The 12,537-nt window shown below is 44.5% G+C and overlaps 1 protein-coding gene across 12 annotated transcripts in view; it reads right to left on the reverse strand.

Annotated features, from left to right (window-relative positions):
- Positions 1-1,483: 1,483 nt before the first annotated feature.
- The window catches only part of dlg1b (discs large MAGUK scaffold protein 1b), a 31,333-nt gene continuing 20,279 nt past the window's right edge, over positions 1,484-12,537 (reverse strand). For 4 of the 12 annotated variants that reach the window (XM_088430189.1, XM_088430196.1, XM_088430191.1 and 1 more), the window contains 19 exons: positions 10,604-10,657; positions 9,900-9,950; positions 9,693-9,817; positions 8,897-9,066; positions 8,691-8,827; positions 8,478-8,622; positions 7,811-7,940; positions 7,417-7,576; positions 7,116-7,218; positions 6,542-6,656; positions 6,283-6,459; positions 6,134-6,200; positions 4,972-5,071; positions 3,759-3,800; positions 3,352-3,405; positions 2,939-3,279; positions 2,508-2,617; positions 2,063-2,154; positions 1,484-1,975 (listed from right to left, as the gene is read on the reverse strand). In XM_088430189.1, coding sequence (XP_088286315.1) covers positions 1,869-1,975; positions 2,063-2,154; positions 2,508-2,617; positions 2,939-3,279; positions 3,352-3,405; positions 3,759-3,800; positions 4,972-5,071; positions 6,134-6,200; positions 6,283-6,459; positions 6,542-6,656; positions 7,116-7,218; positions 7,417-7,576; positions 7,811-7,940; positions 8,478-8,622; positions 8,691-8,827; positions 8,897-9,066; positions 9,693-9,817; positions 9,900-9,950; positions 10,604-10,657 — 2,280 coding nt within the window. In that variant the 3' untranslated portion in view covers positions 1,484-1,868. Of the gene's footprint in view, positions 1,976-2,062; positions 2,155-2,507; positions 2,618-2,938; positions 3,280-3,351; positions 3,406-3,758; positions 3,801-4,691; positions 4,723-4,971; positions 5,072-6,133; positions 6,201-6,282; positions 6,460-6,541; positions 6,657-7,115; positions 7,219-7,416; positions 7,577-7,810; positions 7,941-8,477; positions 8,623-8,690; positions 8,828-8,896; positions 9,067-9,692; positions 9,818-9,899; positions 9,951-10,603; positions 10,658-12,537 lie in introns of all 12 variants that reach the window. The other 8 variants (XM_088430199.1, XM_088430193.1, XM_088430200.1 and 5 more) reach the window with 6 other exon arrangements.

A 12,537-nucleotide genomic window follows, 5' to 3' on the forward strand; every position in this document is an offset into this window, starting at 1 on the left:
CTGAAGTCAAATCAGCATTTCAAGGGCCACAAAAAGTGAGACGGCGGGCTGGATCTGGCCCCCGGGCCTTGACTTTGACACCTGTGATCTATACTGTACACTTTTTTTTTCAATCTGACAATTGTAATCGTCAGTCCATTGCTTCGTCAGCTAATCGTCGGTCCGTCGATCACTCCCGTCATATAACGGAACCTTCGTCATCCTACTAAGAAAAATAATAATTGAAGGTCTGGACAAATACCAATTAACAGCATTATCTACAGCTTGGCCTTAAAAAAGCAAAAGTTAAACTTTACAGTCTTCACTTTAGCTTAATCAAAATAAACTTGTACCCATGGCACTAAACTGCAATAGGTCCACCAAGGAGCATACATGCTTAACATCAATCATGTTCAATATGTGCCATCTAAACTACATTGCAATCAGCAATCATGTCCACTAGGGGGCACTACTGTGCTGCAAACTGACTACTCTCTACAGGCCATCAATTTTAACCACAAGAAAAAAAAAACTTTTTTATTTAGTCACATAAAAACAATAAATAATAAATTTGACCTTGTCATTGGTCATATACACGCCAAGTAAAAAAGCGAGTTTGTTTCTAAGCTTAGTTTTACTAGATAATGCCAATTTTTCCATTTCCTGGCTAAGATCCAATCAGAGTGAGATTATCACCATGCGATGTGCCTATTGGCTACTTTAATAGAAAGGCATCCTTGAATGCTTTGCTCATCAACTCCAAGCAATTTACTCATTCAAATCATATTCAGGCAATGATAACACAAAAATATATTAATACCTAATTCTAAACGTTGCTTTTTTTACTTTAAGTCTTTAGAATGAATGTGCTGAGCAAGCTTGCGTACAATATGCATTCCAGTTCATCACCAGCTATACTGGCCACGTTCAAGGAGGAGAAAGTATCTTTCACTCGACATTTCCGCCTCCTAGCTATCACTGCATACTATAGCACCAAAAGAGTTATTAATGGACAAATGTATATATGCTTGCAGCCATACTAAAACATGCTACATGTCCATACTCCCAATTATTAGACAATGAAACATTTCTCACATGATCACGGTCTGTCAGTACCAGTGTATTGCTCACCTCTGTGAAACAGTATGTGAATTTTATATCCGTCAATTAAGTCATGTCATATACGTCTACTAGTAAAGTTGAGTCATATTGTACTACACTATAACGACTTCTTTTTTCGCATAAGGTAACTTCCATCGTAGACAGTATGAAGTTACTGAACTGGGCAAGTCTTTTATTATTGTGTTGAACTGTCATCTAACATGCTACTGGAAAACACCCGAAGTAACACACATATTGTGCAGAGTATTATTGTTATTTCTTCGCTTCCTGTTGTTGAACTACTGAAGTATGAAAGATCAAAGTTGAACTCTCTGCACTGTTATAAGAATTGCTTGTATGTAAATATACTGCTCATCTCCATAGAAACACAAACACAACCTGCTTCCTGTTTGCGCTTTTATTTGGTTAAAAAAGAAAAATAAGACAGGAAGTGATCATATTGAAATCTTCTATGGTGATAATAATAATGACGATCAATATAGAATTTGTAGTTTTTGTTTATAAGAAAATAGGCAGCTGAGCAGGTTCAACTTGTCTCTGGGCCCCCCCATGCGGACTGCCCCGCGGAACCATGCCACAAGAAAAAGTGCCAGCAAGCTCATTAGTGAAAGTCGTTAAGCCGACACTTTCCCCTCTCTGTGGCTCGTTAAAGGGTTAATGTGAGCAGAGGGAGGGGCGGGGCTGACACATGGCCACACCCCTTCAAGCTTCCAAGGTGTTTGGGGGTGGCGAGCGGGGGAGGACGTTTCCAAAATCGGACGAAGCGTTCACAGCTTCTCCTTGGACTGCACCCAGATGAGAGATCCAGAATGATCCTCGATGATTTGCTTGCTCTGCTCGTAGATCTCCTCCAGGGTGTCGCCCTGCACGATGGCTGCATGGGCGCACACACGCACGTTGCACACTCCCGTCATCACGTTTGTTGCGTTGAGGCTTAACTTTAAAAAGTGCTTTATCCAACCTGTGAAGTGTTCCGTAAACTCGTGTTCCAACTTGGCGGCTCGCTCAAACGTCTTCCTGCTTTGTTCCTCCGTTAGACGCTTGTTCATCTCCCTGACACAGGCACACAGGTTGCTAGTACCTGATACTCTTTGGATGTCAGAGAGCTTGTGTTTCTCAGACTGTATGAGTGTGTGCGCTTGTGTGAAAAAAAATCATGTCTGTGTTTACCAGGGTTATCATAGTTAACAAAAACAAAATGACGCAAATTAAAAGTGAGAAGATTTTTGTTCAACCAAATTAAAAATGAATGGCTAAAAAAACAATCTATAGATAGAGCAGATATGCCCTTAATTTAGTCTTAATTTGATTCATGAGATTAATGCGTTATTTGAAATGTACCCCACCCCCCAAAACAAACAAACAAAAAAAAAACTAGTGTGTGTGAGAGTGTGTGCAAGTCTTACATGATGTTCTGGACGGACTTGGGCTTGATAAAGATGGCGATGGGATGCAGCAGCGCCGCCTGCAGGCGCTTGATGGCATTGCCCGACACATCCAGTATGCAGTGCTTACCCTGAAAGCAAGCCCACACAGCGTCATTCATGTTAGTTTACACGAGGAAAAAATAAAGTCCCAACCATTTCTACCCTTGCCACAACTCCCCCTAAACACATTAGTGGTTTTAGTAGGAGGATAAAGATGTGTGGTGCTTTTTCCATCACCGTTCTACAAGTTCTGTTGCATACAAATTAGCTTTAGCGTAAAGCTAGCGGACTGAATGACTAAGCCGACATTAACTTGCCAGGTGTGAATGAAGGGACTTTTTCAGTGAGTGGTTGCCACAGGCCTAACGATGGCTCCTACAGGATCTAGGACAGCACGGTGATCGACCTACCTTATCGGCGACCTCTCGCACCGACTGGACGCTGGTTCCGTAAAGGTGGTTGTTGTACTGTCCCGCCTCTATGAATTTGTGCTCCTGAATATCCTTCTCCATCTGCTCCCGGGACGCCACGAAGTGATAATCTCGACCGTCCACCTCGTAGTCGCGTTTGGGTCTCGTCGTGTCTGCGAAGGAAGCGGGGTCACCCGAGGTCGGAAAAGCAGAGGACAAATACGTCGGCGGGGACTCACGTGGGACGCACGAACCAAACTTGTCCGGGAATTCCGAGATGAGGTCATCGTTGATGCGGTCCTTCATGGGTCCCAGGATGATGACCGGTCGCGTGTAGCTGACTGGACAAGACAAGATGACGAGCGTCAAGTGAAGGCGTCGCGTTGCAGCGCGCACACAAACACGCGCATTACCTTCTTGTTGAGTGACGGCTTCATACGACAGGACAAATTCTTCCTGGCCACCTGCTGGCAAACACCAGAGTTGATACCAAATCAACCGAAAAAAAAAAACCTACAAAAGTGCTGCCGCTAGCATTTTCTTTTTAACTGGCTTTCATTTAGTGTTGACAGTTGTGTACATTTTGTCTCAGAAATACTGCAAAGTGAACTGCATCCCAAACAAATACGAGACATCACAGGAAAGGTCACAATGTCCTCTACTGAGCACACTGGTAGGGTAGTTTCAATGACTCAAAACATATGGACCAAAGACAAAAATGTCCACTACAGCGGACACTAATAAATGGGCTGGGTCTAAGGAGGTTAAAAATATAGTCAGTTGTCCCTAACCACTGGTATTATTTCATCCCACAACTTACGGTAACTGCTTTCACTATCGCTGGCGTTGGACGTGGCGTGTTCTGAAAGCACAGAGGTCCGAGCTGTCAGTCAAAAGATGATGATAAATATGACCGCAAGCGCAAAAGGTCACACGTCAGAGAAAAATACATTTGGAGAAAAACAAAACGCAAAAAAAAAAAAAAAGTCTTGATCAGTAGGAAGCAGAGCCTGAAGGACAGCCTGCGCCCACGCCATCTTGTCAATGATGACGAAGAGCCCTGGAAGCGGGGAGGAAGGGGAGGGACGGGGCCAGTGACCTTTTGGAAAGCGAGAGCTACTTCCTGGTTGTGGATTTAGGATAAGCGCCATCAGTTTGATGCACACTTTTCAATGGACGCGTGCCCTCCGATGACCTTACCAACTCAAAGAGCAGATCACGCCATGGGCTCCTTTTCTTTCCAAATGATCATGATTTATAACAATGCAAGAAAAATAATATTTTTTGTTCTTAATTATGATATTCTTTATTAAAGCCACGACAATAATAAATACTATAAATTCTCTTTTGTTCTACTTTTAGAACCTGGGGCACGGCTGCTCTCTCTCTCTGGGCTAGTGAACACTCCTTATTTGCCTCATTATTGCCTGATGACCGGTCCTTTTTGGGGTCTATGAGTGTCCTTACGTTGGCTGGTGCCCAGTCTTTTTCGCGTATGACCCTGGATGGCGACCAGTTTATAAAAGCCCTGACTGAAAGGCAACCAGTCATTTTTGGGTCTATAGTTATCCTGCAATTGGCTGGTGACCAGTAATTTTGGGGGGCTTTACATGTGCTCTGAAATTGGTGACCAGTCCCTCTTTTTTTTTTTTTTTTTGCCTGTATTGAACCTGACAGGAGCTGGCGACCAGTCGATTGGAGATCAGAGCACATGTCAAGGGGGGAATGGGAGGAGGGGGTGGGGGGGACTCACTGTGTCCTTTGGTGAGGAGGTCGACGGCGTCCTGAAAGCGACAAGAGAAGAAGAAGCACAAACAGGAAGTTACGGCGTCCACAGCGACAGAGCGAGAGAGCAGACGCGATGTAAGAGAGGATGACACCGTTTGAGCTGCTCGGAACCAATTGAGAGGGGGGAAAAAAGGTGGGCGGCCTCGTCCTCGTGACAACCGGGACGCAACCTGCTGATCTCTCTTCCTGTCACTGACCAATGAGCATGCGGCGCCCTCGGTGGCGGCTGCGGGCGCCGTACTTACGCTCCACGTCGCTGCTGTCCTGCTCACCGCCGCCGTCGCGACTCTTCCCGAACAGGAAGGACCTGGCCAACACGCCTTTTCTACGCTTGTCACCCAATGGCTACAGGAAGTACACATGACAGGGACAGGAAGTCTGACATCAAGGTCAGCTCAAGGTCAAACGCTGACCACTGGGATGATGCTGACACCAGGATCAAGATGATGAGGAAAAACCACGTAAAGGAAACACTTGCATGAAAACGCACACCCACTCAAAGGCACCTCTCTCCCATACACAGACACACACTTACACACTCAGTTACAGAACCCTCACAAACAAACACAACTAGACTCACACGCACACACACAAAACAGGGCAAAAGAGGAAGCAGCACAAGAGAAGTGCGGCCACTCCAAAGAAGACAAAAGCATTGCCATAGGAACAGCACAAACATGTGAATATTTGCCTATTCAAATGTTTGGGGGAGGCGTGGCTCCATGTCAGTATGAAGATGATGAGAAGGAGGAAGATGAGGCAGACGTCCACATAAAAAGTTACATTGGGTCATGCGCTTGTCACTTGGGCCGTTAGCGGTCGGTCGCAACGCTGCCGCCACCGCTGCCGCCACCGCTGCCGGGATGCTCATAGATCAGCGACATGCGTTGTTAAGATCAGCTGCGGGATGCTTTTTGTCATACGCGCGCTCATTAGTATGCGCCGCTAGTAACTAGCGTAGCAAAATAAACCAAAAATAACATTGCAAGCTTTTTGCAGCATCAAACGTTAACTTCATCGTACAAACAGAAATTGCTTCCTTTTAGACCCCCTTTGTAGCTAATTTAATACATGCTAGCAAGCATGCTTATAGAGGGGCTAATATGACATTTGCCAACAGGAAGGGGTAACGTGCTACATGCTAACACAAAGAGGTGCTACAAAATGAGCTAATTCATCACATGCTAGGTGAACTGGTAATGTGACTGATGCTAAACAGAAGAGCTGATTTGTTCCAAGTTAGTCGATGTGCTAATGTGCCAGGTGCTAACCAACCACAAGCAGGAAAAATGTGTTAAATGCTAAAATGTTAAGGGCAAAAATTAGAGAGCTACATGCTAGGGTGCTAAGAAAAGGAGCAACAAGTGCTGCATGCTAAGTTGCCTGGGTGGGCGTGGTTGAACTCACCCCTCGCTCTCGAGACTTTGGGTTGAACTTGACCGTCTTAAGCCTCGCTCGCTCTTTCTTCTCCACCCTGTCAATCAAACCACCTCAGTCAACAATCTGTGTGTGTCCTTTGTGAGTGAGCGTGTGCATGTGCTCGTGCAGTACCCGACCTCCTCTTGCTGGGTATGACGCCAACCTCTTGGACGTCTCCCGCGGCCGTCATGTGGCGCGCTTGCCACCACTCATCATCGGAGGCATTGACCACGTGCAGGATGTCCCCAAACTTGAAGTTAAGGCCTTGACTCGGAAGACCCGAGTCTCGAGTCCTGTCATAGTCAAACAGCGCCCTGCGTGCAAAGGCCAGCATTTGGGCCACAAGTTAAAAGGAAGAAGAGGATGAAGGTGAAGGTGAGAGGCCGCTTCTCTCACCTCACGTACAGTGACCTCTTCTGGCTGGTCCTGAGGGATCCTGATCCCGAGCTGATGCTGCTGTTCATCATCTGTTCTCTGAGGTCGTGGATTTTGGCCTCAAAGCGGCCATATTCTGTACGGGAAAGACATCAAGCAAAACGCTCATCTTTGGCTGCAAATTCCAGTTGCCATCTTCGTGTCACATGCATGTGCGTAATTGGCCAACCAATAGTAGGTCTTTTCATAATACAAATATAATCAAAACGAGTATATAAAACAATAAAATGTGGTTACATCAGGTCGTAATTTGTTGAGTAATCTATCGTTAAGACATCTTGCATGGTTTTGGGTTCATGCTGTAGTAGCTAGGTAATGCTGTCTGTCAAAGGGTGAAGCTAATTTTACCAATTGGCGAGCACTCTATTTGTGGTGCTGAGGTATATCGTGGCCCATAATTCTAGCTTGACAAATTCATCAATCATTGAAATATGTGTAAGTTGCATCCCTATTTTTGTGTTTGTCACTTTTTTCACCTTGTGATTTTTGTAGGTGAAAAGTGCTCTTGACAGCATCAAGAGGTCCCATGACTCACCCTCGGGCCTGTAATGCGCCACGATAGTGACAGTCTGCCCGGCATTCTTGAGCGCAGCGGCGGCCTGCTCATGCGTGGCGCTTCGGAGGTCCACGCCATTCACCTGTACATATAAATTACACCATGGGTGTCAAACTTCTTTTCATCACTATTGGGTACAGGCTACATAAAAAAACGTGGTTCGCTTAATAAATGAACCAAGTCCACCAACCAGTTTGTTTTCAGACCATACCCAATAGTTAAGGTCACGATTGCCCCTAGATTTCGATGCCTCAAGCACAAAGGAGGCGGCGCGATTTACCGAAACGAGGCGGTCGCCCTTTCTCAGCTCCCCGCAGAGGTCGGCGGGTCCGCCGGCCAGGATAAAAGAGATGAAGATGCCTTCACCATCCTCGCCGCCCACGATGTTGAAGCCCAGACCCGTGGTCCCGCGGTGCAAGACTACCTTTCGGGGCTCTCTCCTGGAACAGTGACATTGGTGGTTAGCCAGTGTGGCAAGAGCTGGGTGGCAGCTGCCAACTCTACCAAATGACTTGCTATTTTAAATGTTTAGTAGTGTTCTCAATTTCAGCTAAAGTGTTTAGATCGGGGGTCTCCATCTCACATCCTGAAGGCTGGTTGTGATACAACCTCATGCAACGCAAATGATGAGAGTGCAAGTGATGGATGAATAGCAACAAAAGGTGCGGTGATACCGTGAGGCGTCGTCATCTCCCAGCATGCTCTTGGGCGTCGGCGAGTAGCGTCCCGATGTGGCCGGTGGAGGGAGTGGCTGACTCAGGAAGTTGGGGGCGTTGATATGGTTCTCCAGGTGCTGGGAGAACGCTGATAATGCACACACACAACCATGCCGTCAGGTCAACAAAGAACAATGGCAAGAAGAATGGTAGAGGATGGGGTGCCCCGATACATTTTCCCTTCTGATGAGATGCCGATATTGCACCTTGCAGTGTTTTTTTTATGTAGCTCCTATGAAGTTTCTTTTTTTTAAGCCAAATACTTCTTAAAAATGAGAATAATGTGAGAGCTAATATCAGGGTTTTGGTTGTAGACTGATTTTATCCGGTACTGAGTTTTTTTTAATATCGGATCAGAACACCCCTATTGTAAAGGAAGACAAAAAAAAAAACAATAGAAAAAGAATGATGAAAAGAGAAGGCTTGAAAAAAAGTGACGAAAAAGAACAAGGTAAAGAGTAAATAGGAGAAGAAAAAATAGTGAAGATGAGAAACAGTTAAGAAAATGAAGGAAAGGGAAAGAACAAAAAACGAAAACAGAAAATGAATAGTTAAAAAAAGAAGTATGTCAAGGAATGAAAAAGGAGGTGGCAGAAGATGCGTAAATGTTTTGGCGGCATTTTACGGCTGTCAAGGCGGTGCGAATCCAAGGTGTCACTGATGAAGACGTTGTTGGGCTTGGCCACTTGGAGGTAGACCACGTCGGGTGTATTTTTCAAGGCCGTGACGGCATGCTCGTGGCTCACCTCTTCCAGGCAGCAGCTGTTTACCTGCGCCCGCCACAAACGTCACTCACACATGCCACACCAGCCAGGAGGCCCGCGGCACAGGAGCTCACCGCCAGAAGCTTGTCTCCGATCTGAAGCCGCGCGTCCCGGTGAGCGGCGCCGCCCTCGATGATTTTAGTGACATAGATGCTATTGTCACCAGGGATATGCTGATTGCCCACGCCCCCTGCGATACTGAAGCCCAGACCTAAAAACCACATGAACAATGTAAAGCCAAGTCAGAATCAAATAGTTTGGTTTGGAGCAGAAATGTTACCTTTGGGTCCCTTGACCAGTTTGATGTCCATGATTTTGTCACCCATCGGCTTCCGGCGCCTCACGTAAAGTCGTACCAGAGATCCCGCCTCCTTCAGCGCCTCCACGGCGCGGCTGTGCGTCACATCACGGACGTCCACGTCATTCACGCGAAGGATCACGTCGTTCACCCTGAAAATAACAAACAGCTGATGCATGGCTCCAATTTTTTTTTTTTTACCTTTGACTAGTGAAAGGGTTTGGGCCCAACCCAATTGGTCAACCCACAATTTGACATGACATTAGCTGATCCTTTCAATTGTGTATTTTTTTTTTACCCATTAAGACAAATATAATGAAAAATGACCAGTACCCCCCCAAAAAAAAATCTGCAAAAACCTCTCTGTATTTTCCTCAAAAGACAATTTATCAATATTCCAACTGTATTCACTAGCAAAACACAATTTTCGAAGTTTGAGGAAAAAAAAAATATTGATAATCACTAATTATAAAATTTGTGCATATGATCATTTTAGTTGAAGACACAATTTGTGTAAAACAAACAATAGTAAATAACAGTAAATAGAATAAATAGACATGACCACGTATTTCTGGTTCACTACATCATTTTGACAAAACGTGAAGAAAAATATGTTTTGAAAGCGAAATACAAGAAGTGGAAGCTGAGGAGTTCTTAGTAAAGATGATCAGGTAACACAGCATGTGTATAAATGTGTGTGTGTGTGTGTGTGTGTGCGAGTATTGCATAATGCACGCAGCAGTAAAAAGAGCTCAGGGGACGGATGGGTATCACACACCTGAGGCGTCCATCCTGCGCGGCTGCGCCCCCCACGATGACTTTGGTGATGAAGATGCTGGGATCCTCTCCAATGTGGGGGTTGTCGATGCCGCCTGCAATGCTGAAGCCCAAGCCCGAATTGCCCTGGACGGGGTAACATTATCTGTGATGTCATTACCAGCAAGCGAGCAAGGACATAAACCAGCTTCCAGAAGAGCGCGCTCACCCTCTCCAGCGTGATCTCTTCATACTCGTAGTCTGCCTCGGTGCCATTGACCTTCAAGTTCACAACATCAAGAGCGTTTGAAGAAGGAAAACAAAATAATTAGTGTCATTTGAAGTCCTGACACACACACACACACAGACGACTTTGTCTTAGTTTTATGACTGTAACTATGCTACCTGTTGGAGATGTACCTACTCTGAATTTTTCTGTTCCAAATGACACAGGTAAGGTGTTCTTCCCGTGTGTCTAGACAACTGTCCAGTACGGATTGATCTGATAGGATATCAACAGGAATGATACATGATTTTTTTTTTTTTTGTATGAAACGTTAGAAGATACTTTGATCCAATGATACTATCCAAACTGCAATAGTCTATACTAGTAAGTATGAGAAAATACATTACCCCAAATTAAATCTTTAATGCTTTGGAATAAATGTGTCCTATTTTCACATAGCGACTGTTTCTGACTGTTCTTTGTTTGAACAATAGCACATCAGAAAGTGTCTCCTAAAATTTAATCCCCCCCAAAATATAAAAACATGTATCATTCCTGCCGGTATTGCATTATACTAATAACATACAGTAGACTAGGCTGCAATATCAGGATAATCCCTTATCACTACAAAAGGATTTGGAGTGGACTTTTTCCCAACCTGTCCCCTTTCAAATAGGGCGGACTTTCTGTGGAGGTGTGGCACTCACGTAAGGGGGCGTGTCCAGGCTGTCTGCATTGACCAACACAGGCGGAGGGTTGGCCTGTATAACGAGAGGATACACAGCACACGTCAATAAAGAGCCGCAAGTTTTGAAGGTGAGTTTGAAGTGTTTTAGGAGTCAGAGTTTGGTATACATTTCGGTTTGCGACGGGTCTTTCTCGTTCACCGCGGTTGACCTGAGAGGATGTGAAGAGCAGCCGGCCTTCATCCTGGTGACCTCTGTTATGCAATAGCTACCAAGTAAGGGCAATGGCTGGCCAGCGGCAGGACACGCCGCTTTGCTGTCAGGCCGCCGGTGGCTAAAAAGAGCATGCATCGAGCGCATTGATCCCGGCTGCTGCTTCATCCTCACAACTTCAGGCAAAACACGGCTGCACATCTGCCGACTGACCATCTGTCATATCACGATGGGAAGTCAGTGACAAGACCTGTCAGTTCCTCACAAGCACTTCCTATTCCTTGGCCAATCACAAAATGCAAAAGCAATCATCTTGGTTGCTTTGAAATTCGTCGTTTTGATATGTATTGATGCGTATGTCAATGACTGATGTGGTGACAGATAAAACGATTCATAGCTTTGCCACCTGAGGGCAGAAGCACATATTAAACTGATGCAATAGTTGTCAAGAGGTCAGCTAACCAAATAATTCCAATTTTACACAGACTAGTTCCATTAGTGAATTCCATCAATTCACATGTATGAAATACATTTGTTAAGTGTAAAATATGATTAAAAATCGAGGGGTTGGTGATATCACCTGTTCTCAAACAAGAGTCAAGACTCCTGGGAGTATGTGAAGACACTTTAGGGTGTCCGGGTAATTTTAACAGGGTGTCTACAGGTGTCAGTAAATTTAACTTCATGCTTTTCAATATTGACAGAAAGAGAACATTTTACTTTTCAAATTAAGAGCAAATGAATCAGAACATGAAGCAAGTGACTGCTAAATTGTGTAAAATTATTCCTTTTCAAAATGTTGTATGATATTATTTTGTTGAGCTTTATACAGATGTGAAATGTCAATCGAGATGCAATTTTCTGGCAGACAAGAAATAAACAGACAACGTTACATAATCTATCTTATGGTTTGCCGAATAACATGCTGAGGGTTGCCACTGAAAATATATAGTTCCAAAATTTAATAAATCCCATCCAAAAATGCATTATGCTGATGAGCGGGTCTTCGCTGAGGGGAAAAAAAAAAGGGCGGGGGGGCGGGTACTTTTTGTGTGTGTGTGTGTGTGGGTGTTTTCCCATCTTGCGAAACCCTGTAGAGGAGGTTCAGTTTTGTTGTCCAAAGTAGTCAGATTAAGTCTGTGATAAATTGTGACTTTCGAAATATTTCTTCATGTTCCCCAGTTCCCCAGATGACAAGACATTTTTTCCAAAGCAAGTCTGTCTACCACTGAACCTCCCGGGCTGCGAAGAAACGCCACAACACCAAAGATAAAAAGACTAAAACAAACATTTTGCTGCACCAGGCCTAAACCTAGATTGAACCCAGACTAAATCTGTATTCTTGTTCACTTGTTACACTATGACTAACATGGATAAAAAACCTGCTTAAAACCTGGACTACATCAGGCCTTGATTAGGATTTCATCAAGACTAAACCAAGTATAAACTGGAAGAAAATCTGGAAGGGACTTCATATGAACTGGACCAGGACTAAACCTGGAGTATCCAATAGCCACAATTTAAATTTAGCAGTACCCAGAGCAAAACTGAGACTACGACTAGGATTAAATCCACAACAAATTACACCTAAATTATCTGGGACTAAAGCAGGATCCAGGTGTAAACAGGGATCAGATCCAGATCTGAACTTGATCTTCAACTGCAATGTCCTGAACTAAGAATCCCAAATTAGTAAATTATCCAGGTCAAAACACATGAACCATTCCAAGACTTTAAGCAAT

This window comes from Hippichthys cyanospilos, chromosome 12, assembly GCF_059441005.1.
Source record: "Hippichthys cyanospilos isolate Australia breed blue-spotted pipefish chromosome 12, RoL_Hcya_1.0, whole genome shotgun sequence".
NCBI classification, from domain to species: domain Eukaryota; kingdom Metazoa; phylum Chordata; class Actinopteri; order Syngnathiformes; family Syngnathidae; genus Hippichthys; species Hippichthys cyanospilos.